Source organism: Myiozetetes cayanensis, unplaced genomic scaffold (assembly GCF_022539395.1).
Source record: "Myiozetetes cayanensis isolate MyiCay16 unplaced genomic scaffold, myiCay2020 scf9, whole genome shotgun sequence".
In the NCBI taxonomy this organism is placed as follows: domain Eukaryota; kingdom Metazoa; phylum Chordata; class Aves; order Passeriformes; family Tyrannidae; genus Myiozetetes; species Myiozetetes cayanensis.
Window position 1 is genome coordinate 33,031,199 of NW_026088185.1, and position 16,615 is coordinate 33,047,813.

Genomic DNA, 16,615 nt, shown 5'->3' on the forward strand with positions numbered 1-16,615 from the left:
CATTTTCAGAGATTACCAGTTTGCTGAATACACTTTTTTCTGCCCACTGTGTTCAATATAAAGTGCTTTTCCTTTCCACAGCCTATAAAAGAAGACTAATCCGCAACCTGAAAGCCAAATCCTTCACTTTTCCCTCGGCTGAGTCTTGGTGCAGGAAATAATATTTGGCAAGCAATAATCGCAGTGTAACGGCTGCCTGAGGCCTGATTCCTTATAGGATGAGAACTCACCGAGTGATAAGTTTCCAAATGACCTCTGACAGCTCCTAAAAACAAAAGGCAAAGACAACAGCAGCCCGTGTGAGCGGGAAAGGCCAGCTTGAGCTCAGCGTAACGGGATCCATGTGAAACAGAGATCAGAAAAACGTCCTTGCATCCCCATCTAGTGGCTTTTGCTAAAATAAGTCTGTAGTCCTTTCGTTTTGACATGGTCTCCTCTGTTACTACAATCTGCTTAATGACAGACATGCATATTGCTGAACTTGATTAGCCAAAGCTGCTCAGTCTGATCTATTTTTACAAACATTCCTCGGGTTTGAGAGATGGCAGAACTTACCACTAGTGGCAAGGAAACTTTAACCTAACTTACAAAGAAGTGCAAATTTAGTTAAGCAAACTCTTTTTAAGATTGGGAGAGACCAGAAGCATTCACAGAAGAGCAGTCAGAACTACTGTGAAAGGTGAGCGTCTCCCGTTGTATTCATACCCACTCTCCCACCTCTTACTCTCTGTGTTTACCCAGAGAAAAGGTGACTCATCATCTTATTTATTTTCCAGGAAATATTCCAGTTTTGTAACAGACTTTTGCCTGGCAGGATGGCTTCTCCTGGGGTACTTTGGCTGCTCCAAGTGTTCAGGCCCCTTCCCTTTGGAGGTAGTGCAGTGTCACTTCTGCCGTGATGGCTGGGCCCAGCCTTTCTTCAAGAGGAGGTAAGTAAAAGGAATTCAAATTTTGATCCTTCATTTCAGGTGCAATTGAAACGTAATCAGTCACAATAATTCAGTGCTTCTTTTGTGTTACCTGCCCTCTGACTTCCCTATGGCCCACATGGAAGCAGAGCACTGGTGGGTCCCTGTGTCTGCAGCAGTTTACATCACTTTGCAACATGCTGTGATTACTCCAAACTGCTCGGCTGTAAATCCTGCACCTGCAGATTTACTTGCTTCCAGTTACAGGCTGGTGGGTGAACCCTATCAAAGCACAGGAGCAATAAATTAGCACACCAGCACTGCTGACAAACCTTAACATAAAGCCAACCTCCTGTGGCACCGAGCTCCCTGCAGATACCTCCTCAGCCATCCCAGCCCTGTGAGGGTTCCTTTTCACAGCCTTCTTACCAAAAAAACCCCTGTTCCCTTTAGTCCATCCTCTTGAACCAGAAAAACTTCTTAAGGAGCAGTCTCCAGACCTTACTACTTGCACTGCTGATTTTGAGCTAGGGATAAAATCTTTTGCTGGCAATTCCTCACATTTTGGTACAGCAGGGTTTGCAGATACCCCTGTTTTGGAGCACTGTACCTGTTGGAAGTGTTTAATCCTGCTGAGGCTGCACTCCCAGCACATGCTATTGGCAGCTACAAGGAAATTTGAATTCTGAGTGTGTTTTCCTGGCTGAAGACAGGTGAGCTCTTGAGGGGTAAAAGGCACATTTTACCATACCTGCCTTTGCTCTCAGAGGCATTTATTTTTTTTTGAATACTGTATAGTCTGTAGAGCAAAGCCGAGTCTTCACCTTGAATAAAAGAGCCTTTTCTGCAGGCAGCCACATCAGACTCTCCCTCTGCCCTCTCCTTGGCTCTGTAATTACAACTACATGAGTTATGACCTCTAGTCAAATGGTTTGAGAAGGGTTGTTTTAAAAGGTCTGGAAGAACCAAACCACCAGCCAGGCTTTAATGAAAAGGCAAGAAAGGTTGTGTTAAAAAAAAAATTAACTGGTCTTCAGACCTAGATACTTCAGGTTCTTTGGGAGGTTGAATACAAACTTTACTGGAGCCTGGCAGCTCTTGCTCCCAAAGACGGATGGGTTCTGTTTCTGTGATGTTGTTTTTTTTCAGTATTTATCAGAAATCATATTCTTTTTCCTACAGGAAAATATCCTGTACACACATATAAAAAACAAATACTGTTGCTCAAACTCCAAGACCTACTGCTTCCCGGATGTTAAATATTTAATAGGATTAAAGAAAAAACCCTTCTTCTTTAATAAAAAATCTTTTCATTAACTATCAGGAAAATGGGTGCTACAAAATTGCTGGTTATCTTTCTATTTACCAGAACTTGTTTGATGCAGAATAACATGTTGGCACCCAATAATTCACTTAGGAGAGTACAGAAACTGCTGGCTGTATGTTGGAAGATATGTCTAGAAAACTGAAAATATGTAGCAATGAAAATATTTTCTTTAAAAAAAGGGAACACTGCTGCAGAAGAGAAGACCTCTGCTCACAAGAAAATCAGTGACACAAAAAAACTTACATTTACACAAAAAGAATTACGTGACCCTTAATCAGTTGCCCTAGGTGGAGCTGAAAGGATCTCAAAAATAAACAACTAATCACAGAATTAAAGACTAGTTTGGATTGGAAGGGACCTTAAAGACCACGTAGTTCCAACCCCGCTGTAAAAATGCCAAGGACCTTCCTGACATTCATCAGCCTAAAAGTTGTTCATTATTTAGAAGATAAAGTCATTGAAATTTGATTCCTGAATATCCAGGCTTTCCTGCCTGGAGATGCAGGTCCAAGCTTGTCATGATGGGATGATGCAGATGGAACACAGAGGGGGCCTGGGGCCATGGGCAACACCAGCCTCAGACATTGCTTGCCATGGGGAAAGTGAAGAACCTGTTTCTGCTGGATCAGCCCAAAACTGACCTCTGCAGCAGCAGCGTGTGGGGATAAACATAGTTTCTTTGTTTTTCTCTCCCTGCAGCCTGGCTCTAGCTTTAACCATCACCTCAATGATCAAAACCCAGCTTTTTCGATTTGCACGGCAAAGAGAGTTCAGAGCGGATTTAGTCACGAGCTCACCAGAACACCCGAAAACACGGCTTGCAGAGGGTACATCCTCCAAAGCCACCCTGCTGCCAATTCCTGCCGGCGAGGGCAGCTGCCCACAATGTCCCGTTGTTTCCAGCACCGGAGAACAAAGGCTGTTGTTGTAGGCTAATGCCGGCTCAGTTGTGGCATGCGCCTACGTGGGCTCCTGGAGCTGGGAGGGACACAAGGGGACAAGGAGGGGTATCAGTACCCCCTGGATCTACAGGGAGGTTTCCAAGGGCTGTGCAGCTCCTGGATGCTGGAGATTTCTCAACAGCTCCTGTTGCTCTGGGGAGGTATGGCTTCCTGCCGGGACCTGCGGAGTGTCCATCCCTGGCATTGTTATGGGGGAATGGAGGGGTGGCTTAGCTGGGACAAGGCAGAGGTGGCTGGGGGTCATGAGGCAGCTGAGACATTCCAAGTGCATCCACTGGTGCTCAGTTGATGTCCAGGGGCTGGCACCTCTGGTAGGAATGTTTAGGGATTGAATTGACTGATGTAAAAATCATTGATCAGATGGTCGAACAGAGCCAAATCTGCACTTTAGATCTAGCAAAAAGGTTCTTGTCTTTCCTCGCCTATTCAAAATATTTCAGTAAATATTTGGAATATTTTGGTTAGCAGTAGCAGTGCAGTCATTTCTAGCTTAATATGCTGCTGTGGACCTACCTTGGGGTGGATAACTTGAATCCATTTGGAAGCCAAATCTAGCCTAAATCAAGGCAGGTCACTTGATGGTGAAGCCTCCCCACTTGAGGTCCCTGGTCTCAGGGATCTGTGCGGGGCAGGCGGTCTTTTGGTTGGTTCAGCAAGGGACGAGGCTTTATCTGTCATCTGCTAAATCTGTTCTACCCATTGCCCTCAGGGGAAGGGAGTGAAGAGAGTCCTAATGGTGCTATTTCCACAAGAGGACCTCACTTGGAAATAGAAAGTCACTAAATCCTTTCTCTTTTTTTACATTTGTTATTAGATTTTAGGCAAAAGGAGCATCAGTCCTGTGGATGTGGGCAGGGGAAAAGGTGATGCTGGGTGTAGGGGGCACTCAGGATGATTTCCTTTATTTGGAACAGTGACCACTGCACCTTCTGCTGTGTCATCCCCTCCCGGGGACCTCCAGCCACCTCTGCCTTCTTGGACAGCTGTCCCAAAAAAAGGTTTCCTTCCTTTCTAATCCCTGCAGTTTAGCAAGCAGAGAGGGAGCAGGCTAGGCTCGCTGCCCCCGGTCCTGGCTGCCCGCCCACCCCCGTTCCCTTCGTGGGGCAGGACCGGGTGTGTGCCAGGCTGCCCCACTGCGGGGCCTGCAGTGCTCGCAAGAGGTGCTGCCATTATGCCCCATTTCCCCCTGAATCAGAGATGGAAAAATCACTTGCTCAGGTCTCCGGGCAGTCAGTGAGCTCCTCTTCTCCCCGGAGAAAGCAGGGATCCCTCAGTGCATGCCGCATCCATCAGGCAGCAGCGCGGCGAGGATGCAGGAAAGAGTCCCCTCCTGCCCAGGGCGGCGAGCACGGAGAAAGGTTTCACGGCATATTAAAAAGTGAACGCAAATAGACTCCGGTCCGTCCGGACACTCCTTAGCCACTTCCACTCAGGCTTTAAAGGTTTGGAAGTCTCAATGTTTCCCTTTTTTTGTTTCTCTCCCCGCTGACCGCAGCGCAGTGCCCGTGCGATGAGGACATCCCTGCGGACGTCGGGCCCCGCTCTCTGCCCGCCCCGGCCCCCCGCTCCTTCCCCGCGGGGCTCGGGTTTCCCCCCCCTCGCCCCAGTGACGCTGCCTGTCCCGACAGGTGCCAGCAGAGCCGTGGAAGCGCTCCCGGGTCACTCCCAGCCCCGCGGAGTTTGAGCGTCCGGCGCGGTGCGGGCGGCAGGTGGACATGCTGACCTAGGGGCTGAGCCCCGGCCCCGTGCCCAGCTGCTGTGTCACAGAAGCACAGAGTATTCTGAGCTGGAAGGGACCCACAAGGATCATCAGAGTCCAGCTCCTGCGTCCCTGGACAGCATCCACACCGACAATGGACCCGGCCCCGGAGGTGAAGAGGTAAGTGGGTTTTGGTAAGGAGAGGGATGATGTTTCCCCAACATCCCGCTGTTTCTGTGTCACAGGTGGGTGTGTGTAAGGTGGGAGTGGCAGCACACGTGCCCATGCCCTGGGAGGGACGGGGGCTAAGGGAGGAGACCTTTAGCCCCCTCGCAGCCTGAGTTTAGGTATAATGAAATGTATATGAGTTATGAAGATACTCTTGCAATTTGTATTCCTAGAAACAACTTTTTCAACTTAAAGGGGCTGCACCACTTAAAGCAGCACTGTGACTTCCCTCTGTGCCCTGCACCTGCAGTCCATAATGCATCCTGCTCTGTTCGTGGAGGGAAGAGGTTTAACCTTGCTAACACAAGCTCCACCTTAGCTGGGAGCTGTGGCAGGACCAGCAGCCTTTGAGCATCCCATTCCCTGGCAGTCACCAGCTCGGTCCTGCTGTGGGGTACTGGGGCCCTGGGGTGGGCAGCACCAGCCCAAAACATTGTACTCAAATTTTAGGATCTAGATTTTAAGCCAGATTTTAGAGGAAGTCCATTTGTTCCCGTTTTACCTTGCCACCGACAAGTGTTAATCAGAATCTAACCCCTGCCTGGGGAGAAATGGCAAAAGTGACGGTGGGAGAGTTATCTTGGCATCATCCGTCCTGGTGAATTCCTGTGCTGCAGTCTGCCCAGGTCACCTGGCAGGTCTCCTGGCATGGCTGGAAACATTTGACCGGTCAGAAATGGAGCTGTTCCTCTGGGGAAGCCAGGGGAACAGGGGATGCCATGCTACTCCTCAGCATTTTAGTGGGACATTTGTTCTGAAAACCATTTTGCTGAGTTGAGCCAGCTGAGGGGACAAAATAGTCCTCCGTATTGGCAGGCAGAGATGAAAGAGAGTTGAGTGGAAACTGGAGGGACTGGCCTGCAGCCAAGCTGGAGCTTATGGAGGTGGGCTGAGTTCAGGCTTGTTCCTGCTGAACTTCTGTGAGGCCTTTCCTGAGGAGAGTGAGGTCAAGGCAGTGAAACCAAGACCTTTGAAATTTCTCATGGGAGATAATTACTTGGCTTTGGTACTGAACTCAGATGAAATCAACTGCTCTTGCAGGACTCTGGCAGTGCCCCAGCATCTCCAAGACTTTGGGGATATCTCAGTCCTTTCTTGCCTCCATCGACCCAAGGAGTGTGGTATTTGCACCTGTGGCCACTTCCTTGCTACCTGCCAGCAAATTGTTACGTATTTGTACCTCAAAGCCCCACCACAAGACTCCCTTCTTTACTTTTCCACCTCCTACCTTGTTTCTTCTTCATTTGGGATCTTTTTCCACGGCAGAGGAGAACTGTGCTGCTTCTCATGAAGCGTTTTCTGACAGCAAGGTTTTGGGAGCAGTGATGTGTTAGGTTATACAGAGGTTATACAGGAATATCACCTTTAAGTCTTGCTGTGCATCTCTATTCTGAAATGTGGTTACCCAGGAGGTGACTATTCCCTTTGCATAGACAGCCTCAGCCCAACACTTTGTTTGCAGAAGCGAGGTCCTTGCTCCAGTTTAATTTCCTCCCTTCCTTTTTCCAGTGGCACCTCATCCTTGTTTTATAGATGAGGCATGTTTTCAAAGCAAAGAAGGTGTGACTCCATTGCTGGAAGTCTTCACAAAAAAAAAAAAAAAGAAAACCAAAACCTCCCAAAAACTAAGAATGAAAACATGTAACTGAATGAAAACATTTTGTCCTTTCAGCAAGTACCTTCTTGAAGTTACCTGGTGTAATATTTGCAGCCAGGAAAATCCGAAGTAAAAAACCAAACAAACAGAAAAACAAACATAAACCCAAACCAAACAAAAACCCAAAACAAAACAAAACAAAAAAACCACACCAAAAAACCAAACAAAAAACCCCAAAGAAACAAACCCCCAAAAAGGCGAAAAAAGCAAAGCAAAAAGGTCCCTGAAACAACAGGCCAAGCAGGTATTTTAGCACTTCAGATGCTGATGCTCACTGTGACCTTCTCCTAATTTCACTGCTCTTTCTTCTATTCTGCCCATGATTCAGGGTTTCACAGAGTGTGTGATATCAGTCTAATGCCTTCAACTGCATTGACAGGTTAATGATTTTGCCAGGGTACAAAAACTTCCACAACACATCTCAGACAAACACTGGTGCAGGTGGCCAGTTCTGGATGCCTGATCCTTGGAAGCGTCCAAGGCCAGGTTGGATGGGGCTTGGAGCAACCTGGGCTAGTGAAAGGTGTCCCTGCCCATGGCAGGGAGTTGGGACAAGCTGAGCTTTAAGGCCCCTTTCCATCCAAAATACTCTAAGATTCTATGACTCTATGATCAGCTAACAAAGAAGTTCTGACTTTCTTTACTAAAAAAGAAAAAAACTCATTGATTATCAGGAGAGGAAAATCTGTCCTGGAGCATCTTCCCTTTGTTCTGCATTTTCAATGCAGCTTCAAAAAAGCATACAGGTTCTTCAAATAACTGAAGTGCTATACTTTCCTTACAGGAATAGTTTCCCCAGCATGAACTTTGAAGCAGAGATTCTGACAACTCCACACGATAATTCAGGTATTTGGGAGAATAAAAAAGGAGAATAAAGTAAAATGCCCACTCAGCTTACTATCACTACAAACGTATTTTAATTCTTTTGGAGTTAGAGATTGTTTAAAAAAAAAAAAAAAAAGTAGGAAGGTAAACTGACTGCATTTTAGATGCTTTCAGGTTTATGTTAGGGTTTAGTTCAAATTGTTGAGGGTAGATGTTGATATTTTTCTGGACCAGAAACACAGCTGTCAATGACGTGTAGTTTTGGAAACAGCAGAGTCATTCAATTTGAGATTGCACAGTCCTGGATGAGATATACATAGTTTTCTTGTTAGTGGCAACTAAAAGCAGATGATAAGAAAGCAGCTCCCTGAAAGGCAAAAATGAGGATGATGATGTTCTGCTGAGTCCTGCGCTTCATCCTCATTTTGTCTAGGAGGAAAAGCTGATTTTTTCCCCCACTGAATGATGCCTTTTTGACGCTGATCTCGCACATCGAGGCTGGCACTACAACTGCCTTCCTACTGCAGCCCTCTGCCTGAGACAGACCCAGAGCCAGTACCCAGCTGCAGGGCATCTTCTCCTGAGCCTCTGGTCTTAGTCCTGTTGTAGCTCCTCAAACCCAAGCATTTGGCCAGAGCCTGTGCCCTGGCAACAGCTCTGTCGTTAGGATGAGACAGTGGGAAAGGGAGTTTTTAGAATAATTGCTTGCAACCCCTGGAGTATTCCTGGTTTTGACTCTGAGAGAGAAATCTTGGCCAACCACATTTGAATATGAGCCCATTCAGATGAAATGTTTTGATATCAGTTGCCTTCCTGGCCATGAGCTGCAGTTCCCAGCAGGGAATTCACCTCCCTGGCAGCCCATTTCAGCCCCATGCCGACAACAGTCAGAAATGAGGTGCAACAGAGTTGACTATTTTTGCTTCAGCTGCAGGTGGCAGTTTTTGTGTTGCATCACCTCTCCTAGGAAGTGTGTCAGTAGCTGCCCATCTCAGTTAAACTGTCCAGCATGGGCACAAGTGATGGGCTCCCCACCAGGTGTGGACCTGCTGTGCAATTCCCTTCACCATCTCCTCTCTAGTCTTCCAGAAAAACCCTCCAGTCCCCATATCTGCCTAAGCATTTTGGAGACATTTTCCTCAGGCTTAACTCTAGTGATGAGGCACTTAACAAAAATGCTGATGTCAAAGGATATCCAAGAATAATTTTCAAACCCTGAGTGTGAAGAGCTTGGAAAGTGCAACCTCTGCATCGTCTTCCCAAATCTCTCTCTCCTGTTGGGTTGGGTTGGGTTTCTTCCATGAGGTAAGTGCTTTGACCCTTCACTTGCCTTGAAACCACTAACATGCAATCCATATTTGTTTCTCAAGAGCTGTATATGATCCCTTCCATGAGAAGCCTCACAGCTGAGGAGTATGTGGAGGCCTTTAAGTCATTTTTGGATCATTCAACAGAGCACCAGTGCATGGATGAGTTCAACAAGGAACAACTGCCCAACATCATGGCTGGGTAAGGATTGCTTCCACCCCGCTGGGAAAGCCATCCGTTATCCTGGGAGGGCAACCTGCATACAAGGGTCAGCAAACACATTTAAGGGTTTTTTTGGGCAGGAATGAACTTTAATGCTTTTCAGTTTTAAATCCCCCAATAGTGAGTTTTAGGATATGCTGCTTAATGACTCCAGAGTACGTGCTATTTCAATTAATACACTGTGCTGCCTCTTGGCTTATGTTGAGGAAAGAATCAAGACCTCATTTTCATGCCCATCTCTTTTCATTAGCTGATTTTCCAAGGATTAAGTTGGGGGTTTTTCGGTTGTTTGTTTTTTCCAAAAGAAAGCTCTCATGTGCTCTCTCCCTGCTTTTGGGACTTCATCACACACCACCTAAACAGAAACACATTTCTAATTCTCTTCTAGTGACTAATTCTTGGTTTTCTCAATCCCCTAAGACTTCCTTATTTCTATCCTAAGTCGATTTGCATTGCTTAAGTAGCAAATGATAATCAGTTTTGTGAAGTATTGATGTAATATATTAAGGCTGGATAACTGCAGATAATTTCAGAACAGCCTAGATCCAAACCATAAGAAAGCCCTTTCAAGTTTAGGTAATTTTTGGATGTTACAGCAACTGTATTCTCCATTGAGAAAAAAGTTTAGGCAGGCAAATTTTTTTATTCTCCGGATCAGATACAGATAAAAAATAAGCAATAAAATTATAATAATTAGAAGATTGTATTGGGAAATTTTTATTGTGAATTTAAACGATGTAAAACCTTGTGGTTTTCTATGATGCTGATTGTGGGTCTGTCAAAGGGTCTTGACCCTCATTAGGACTAAGGCTCCTTGACTACTCACACCCCTCAGGATTTGCTGCTCATTCCACTCTCGTGGAGTCATTGCTGTGGTGTCTCCTGAGACTGTGTATGGGATACTCAATTCCCCAGCACAGTCCATACCCAAGAGCAGAATTAAGCTATAAAGCAAGAGCATGGCCCCTCATCCTTGAGCCAGGCTGTTATTAAATATTCTGCTATGAACCACATGACTGGAGTCCTTTAATAAGTAATTTTCCCAAGATAAAAGTTATTGAAGATTCTAACCTTCCTCCCAGTTTTAAACCAAGATTAATGTTGATAAGAGATGATTCGTGGGTCCTTTCTGACTCGGCATATTCTATAATTTCCAATCACCTGGATAGCCTGATGGTTTTGCTTTTTCTGGGTATTTACATGCAGTATTGTCTCCTGATGGTGCAGAGGTTCTCCCCAGCTCACCTTGCCCCTGCATTCCCAACAGTGCCCACCCCAGCCAGCCACTACCCCCAAAGGGAGCCCTTTGCCCTGGGGATTCCCAAGGCTTTTTTGCACAGTGCCAGCCACAGCCTGAAGGAAACTCTCTGGCAAAGGGGGAGAAACACTACACCCTGGTGCCTACTGTACTTTGAAATATGAGCTTGCTAATACAGGGCTGGCTCCCACCACGCTGGCTTACACCTGGGCTCAGAAGGGATGCTCCAACTTCTATCCCAATTCGTGTGCATAACATGAAAATTTCTGGGCTAATGTGTCATCCAAGCAATAAGAATGAAAACAAAAGTCATGTGACATAGTGTGGTTGAGTAACACCCACTTATCTTTTCAGTCTCGGCCTTGGAAAATCGACTATAAATGTTCTGGGAGTTGGAAGTGGCACAGGTAAGGAGTGTGGCAGCACTGCTGATGCTGGGGAATGGGGGTCCCTGTGGGTAGCAAGACAGTTATACTGAAATTTTGGGCAATGAGGATAACTACTCTGGCATTAGTGACAATGCTTCTCATGAAACAGAGAAGGGCAGAAAGAAGAGTGGAGATGGGATGAGAATGAGGCTCCCTCACTCCCTCCCTTCCATCCTTCCTTCCCCATTTCCCTTCTAAAATGCTGCTGCTAAAACCTTTCTGAGCAGTGAGATGTGTGTGATTTTAGCTTAGTTTCTGGCTCTTGATGACTCTCACCTGACTTTATATGCCTCAAAGCAAGGACTCCTGTTTCTGATTAGGTGTAAGAGCATCTTCAGACCTTGTCAGAGAGACATCAGAGAGGTTCCTTCCACACAAAGTCCTGCCTCAGACTAACCCACCTGAAGGGATCTCTCTTTTTGTTTTGCCTTTAGGGATCCCAGAGGCCAAGGCTGGGAGATGCTCTGCTCCCAGTACTGCAAAATCAGCTGGCCACAATCATTAGCATGCAGTTGCATCAGCTTTTTCAAGACATGTTTCTTTGTTACTGCTGTGTTTTTATCCAGTGAAAAGTAGGGTTTAACTGCAAATGATATTTTTCCCCAGAGAGAAACCCATCCTTTGGAAAAACAGCTTTAAAGTTAAAATTCTAAGTGCATTTGTGTTAAAAAAAAAAAAAAATCAAAAAAAGTGGTGAAACAGCTAACTTTGCTCCTAGGGAAACTGAGATAAAATAAAAAGTAGAGAAAAGAAACGGCAGTTTGATTTGTCAGAGTTTACTTTTGCTTTGAAAAGTATTTTCAGATGAATTTTAAGTGCTAATACTTTCAAATGAAAGTATTTTTCTCACTTTTTTCCCCCTTGTTTTCCTGAGTAAGTGAAAATTAGCATTGGATTGTTTTCCTCAACTGGGAATATGTTGGAGCATATGAGAAAGCAAGCAGGAAGAAATCATTCGGTTCCAGTTCTCAATAACACTCTATTTTCATTAAGTAATATAAAACAGAAATCCTGACTCCAAGGAAACCCAAAGGGGAAAACGAACGTTTAGCACCATCCTTAATTTTCCTTATGTCCTTTTCAGAAGAGGTTTTAATGCAAAAATAAAAACTCCAGAGTCTCCTGTGTTTCCTGGCTAACTGCCCCTCCCAGAGGACGAGACAGTGGTACAGACCCACACCCCCTCAGCTTGCCCACGGCTGCATGAGCTGACCATCTGTGTCTGGGCAGGGAGTGAGCTGGGATGGCACTGAGCAAAAGGTTACATCTGATCCCTGACCTTTCCAGGCACAGACTCTGGTTTCACAGAGCCCCCAGAATTAGTTTCGTTGATGAAAATATTAATGGGGATTAGTGACCAACGCCACATCCTAAAAGCCTGTGTTTCGGCCCAGATCACATTTTCTCACTCACCTCTGTGTTAAATCTGGGCTGCAGCTTCCCAGTTCCAGCAGCATGGGCTGCTGGTTGCCAGAGGGGTTTCATTCCTGTCCCAGCCTTGCTGTGGTCAGTGCTGAAGGGTTGTTGCTGGCAGGGTAAGCTGGAGCAGAGAAATCCATGCTGTGGAGCATTGTATTTTACTGCTTCTTTTCTACAGACACCCTAGTTGAGGATGTTATTACCTGCTTTTGCAAGGACTGGGTTAAGGAATTTTGCAGAGATGAGTGAAAAAAGCCAAACTCAAACAGCTTTTAAGATACTCACTTGCTGCTGATAAACCCATTTGCCACCATCAGTGGCTCCAGGGCATGGGGCAGAGATGTTTTGCCTCCCACCTGCTCCAAGCTTGAAGGGAGTCCACAGCAGCACCTCTAAGGGCTGGTGCTCCCCACCCCAGGCACTTAAAAACTGGAATTTGGGACTGTCTAAAATGATTCAGCTGCTTGCTATGGGGATCTTCCTTCCTGTCAGCAATACTGGTCTGTGTACCTGCCTTCAGCTGACGTAGCTGTGGCCTCTTCCCTCGTGCCTTTGGCCAACCCTGGACTGCTGCCATTTCATTCCTCAGGGGCCTTGGGTATTTCTTCTCCAATTTCAAAAGCCTCCTCCTGCCCTGGAGGTCTCTGTAGTGCTGGCATGGGTAGCTACTTTGAGTTCTATTTATTGCAACACCTGCCAAAGATGACGACTTTTTCTCATGGTACATCAGCTGAAAGGCTAGGGAGGATGCAGTATCTCATATCAAGACCTCTCTGTGTGACATTTGCACAGGCAGGACTATTTTTAGGCCCCACCATCAGCTAGAGACAAGAACTCTTGCAGGAGTCCCTGCAAGGTGCCCGCCTCTGCTGTTTATTTACATAGATCCAGGTGAACCAGGTGATGGACTTTGGAGACTTGGTATATCATGGCATTTCTGGGAAAAAACCTGCATGGCATCAAAAAAGGCTGGAAATTTCCTAGGAGAGGAGGACAGACTGCTGCTTGCTTCTCCAGAGCTTAGACAGCAAAAGAGGAGAAGCAACAGCTAAATTTGCAGGGCACATACACACACGGTTAGATTCTACCATGAGAGCCACAAGGTCAAACGTGCCTCACTCCTGCTCAGGGGATTTCCTGGCAGTAGTGGTGGCAGATGCTCTGGCATCCTTTCATCACGTTTACCCACTTCTTAAAGTAATGAAATTGTGTTTATTGAATAGGTGAGCAGGATCTGAAAATGATCAGGATACTGCAGGCCGTGCACCCAGGGGTCCCTATTGACAATGAAATCGTAGAGCCCAACCCGCAGCACGTGGCAGCTTACAAAGGTAAGGCTGTACCTGCTGCCTGGGGCACAGGGAGGACCATCCATCTGAGAGATGAGTTTTTCTGCTGCTTTGTGAAATTCACGGTTTTCTCTGCTTTTTAAAACAGAGCTGGTGAATCAAGCTCCAGACCTGCAGAATGTCTCTTTTATTTGGCACCAGCTCACTTCCTCGGAGTACGAACAGCAGGTGAAAGAGAAAGGCACACATAAGAAATTTGACTTCATCCATATGATCCAGGTAACGGGCATTGCTTTAACACAGGAGTATTGCCTTTCACTCCTCCCTTAGTTTCTGCTGTATGCATGAAGTTAGGATGATCAGAGCTTAGCACAGCTCTCCCATGAGCAATAACTTCTGCAGGGGCTCCACAAACACCAAAGCTGACGATGCCCAGCACTGTGAGGTGTCCCTAAATGTGTGTGTTGAGTCAGGACAGGCTGGGAAGCAACTGGTACACTATTAAAAAAACACTATAGAAAGAGTTTAAGCCTTTGGAGCTTAATAATAATGGCTATGTATGTATGTATGTATGTATGTATGTATGTAACTGTCTTTTCTAGATGCTGTACCGTGTGGAGGATATTCCCAACACTATCAAGTTTTTCCACAGCTGTCTTGACCTTCATGGTAAACTCCTGATCATAATTTTATCAGGTAAGTGGGACCTTATTTTTTTGCTTCATTCCTGGAGTTTTGAAGAGCTTTGAATCTGAGGGCCACAGGTGTTTATCTGGGGATTTCAGGAGCACTTATTCTGTAGTCAATAACTAAAACCAGTGCTGGATTTCACATGGAGCATGCAATCTTTGGGCTTAGCCTCTTGGACCCCAGTGTCTGATGGGACCACTTAGGCACAGGTTTTGTGTTCTTGCTTCCCTGCTTATGAAGTAGATTTAGTAGACAGAAGTGTGGCTGTTTATGAACGGGGGTCAATCCCTCTTCCCAGTGAAATCAGCACTGTCAAAACACAACCAGGTCTCTGGGTAGGCCCATTTTTGGTGCTCTTATCTCTGCACGGTGGTGGCCCAGACCCCAGCAGGACAATAGATGCTGCCAAGAGCTGCAGGCTTTATGGTAGGACAGGAAAAAGAGGCACTTGTAACACGGTGGCACTTATTAAAAACAATAGAGTGCTTTATCCCTTGTGTCACTCATAAATCCCTGGCTCACGGTGGGGTGGATAAAGCACACTTTACTATGTTTACCATTAAAACTCTCTCTCACATTGCCTGTAGGTTGTTTCTCTTGCTATGTGGGGCTATTTTTCCAGGTATATATTCTTTGATGTGCACTTAAAATTGAGGTTTGATATACAAAAACATCTGCACTATTCTAGCCAAGAGACAGTTAACAGGTAGCGTGGATGTTCAGGGTCAGCATGTTGGTACTTCTGTGTGTATCCCTCCTTCTGGGCAATCCCAGTGTTGGAGACAATCTCCTAGGAGTTTCCTCTAAACAGCAGAGTTCTGGAGGGAGTGCTGAGGGAGAACAGAGTTTTACCCTTCTCCAGACACAGACTTTTATAAGTAGATTCAAGTAAGGGGAAAGCTCTTCTCCTGGTCCTGGTAAGGCCTGGGCCAGCACCGAGGGAGCATTTCCAGATCATTTTGCAGGTGCAAAATGCTGGCTTGGCTTTGCAAAAGTAACCTCCCCTCCTGCCCTGGCAGACAGCAGCGGGTGGGCCAGCTTATGGAAGAAGCACAGAGACTGCCTGCCTCCCACCGACAGCGGCCACTACATCACCTCCAGCGGCATCACAGATGTCCTGAAGAGGCTCGGAGTCGAATACCGCGTGTACGAGTTCCCGTCGGGGTGGGACATCACCGAGTGCTTCACCGAGGGGGACGCAGCTGGCGGCCTCATGCTGGATTTCCTGACGGGGACAAAAGACTTCGTGGGCACGGCCCCGCCGGCGCTGCGGCAGCGGCTGCGGGAGGCTCTGAGCCAGCCCGAGTGCAGCAGCACCAAGGACGGCAGGATCATCTTCAGCAACAACCTCAGCATGATCGTGGTGGAGTCCTAAAGCCAGACTGACTGCAGAGGACAAGCTAGGGTGGGGATGGGGGTGATGCAGTCACAGAAGAGTGTAGCATAGGAGGAAGGTGACTTGCAGGCAAGAAGGGCAAGAAAGAGGGGCTCAGCTGCAGCCTCCCACTGCCAGCCAATGTCAGTGGGACAAGCTCCTCATCATGATGAGGTCACCAGGGCCAAGATTACACCCTGGCTATTTAGTCCATCCCTAGGAGAATATTTTCCAGAAAGTAAAGATCTCCATCTCACTAAAAGCCTACATGGACTTGTTTTTTTAACAGTAATCATCCTGTCTGTACTTCCAGCACTGGGACTTCCACTTTTCTACGTAGCCAGCATGTTTACACATCTAAAGACGTGTCTGTATGACCAGGGGTTGCTTTGCAGCCAAGTGGGGGCTGCAGCCCTTGTGCTGGCTGTGTATGGACCCACTGCTTCCATTTGTGCTGGACAAAATCAGCAAGATGTCCCTGCTGCTTTTCATCCAGGTAATGTTCCTGCACCCAGACCTGAGCTGTAAGTTGCTCTGCACTAGGCCATTTCAATGGTTTTATCAATGTAGGTATTTTCTGCCCCAAGCCTCTCAGCATCTTGCAATATGGACATGTCTTAAAAATTTATCGGCCTTTTTATTTGGAGAGTATTTCGGATCCCAGGATGATCCTCGCCACATGCTCTTTCAGGCAGATATTAATTTTGTTACTTTCTTACTACAGTTTGTCTCCGTATAAAATAAAAGCAATCTTAAACCAAAAAAGTCACATCTTGTTCTGCACATACGGGCTTATAGAAAATGAAGAGCAAAGAGGTTATTTAGTTAAAAACCAAAAATATGCAAAACACCATTTTATGGAAGTATTAAGAGTTTCTTGTAAGTGAGAAAGATGAGCCTGAGGATGTGGAAGACCTGTCAGTGAGCTGCAGCTTGTCCTTGTGCTGCAGCCCCAGGAGTCAGCTTGAGCACAGCAAACCAGCACCTACAATACTTAAATATGGTGTACGTGGTTAAGAT

At 46.4% G+C, this 16,615-nt stretch overlaps 1 protein-coding gene across 3 annotated transcripts; it reads left to right on the top strand.

Annotated features, from left to right (window-relative positions):
* The first annotated feature begins 3,234 nt into the window (after positions 1-3,234).
* LOC126652993 (carnosine N-methyltransferase 2-like) lies at positions 3,235-16,336 on the top strand. 3 transcript variants are annotated; one of them, XM_050340326.1, is made up of 9 exons: positions 3,235-3,337; positions 4,826-5,076; positions 7,566-7,627; positions 8,977-9,115; positions 10,749-10,801; positions 13,465-13,572; positions 13,679-13,809; positions 14,133-14,226; positions 15,240-16,336. In XM_050340326.1, the coding sequence occupies exons 2-9, from the start codon at positions 5,051-5,053 to the stop codon at positions 15,593-15,595; spliced, it is 969 nt and encodes a 322-aa protein (XP_050196283.1). In that variant the 5' UTR covers positions 3,235-3,337; positions 4,826-5,050; the 3' UTR covers positions 15,596-16,336. The 3 variants fall into 3 exon arrangements, with proteins under 3 accessions (XP_050196283.1, XP_050196284.1, XP_050196282.1); XM_050340327.1 differs by lacking the exon at positions 7,566-7,627; XM_050340325.1 differs by lacking the exons at positions 3,235-3,337; positions 4,826-5,076 and having other exon boundaries at positions 6,757-7,627.
* Positions 16,337-16,615: the final 279 nt, after the last annotated feature.

Bases quoted from the DNA above. Each gene is read 5' to 3' on its own strand.
- LOC126652993 (XM_050340325.1), top strand. From the start codon at position 7,504: ATGCAGCTTCAAAAAAGCATACAGGTTCTTCAAATAACTGAAGTGCTA. The intron at 9,116-10,748 runs GTAAGGATTGCT...TTATCTTTTCAG, and splicing joins CTGCCCAACATCATGGCTGG to TCTCGGCCTTGGAAAATCGA. The intron at 13,810-14,132 runs GTAACGGGCATT...TGTCTTTTCTAG, and splicing joins ACTTCATCCATATGATCCAG to ATGCTGTACCGTGTGGAGGA.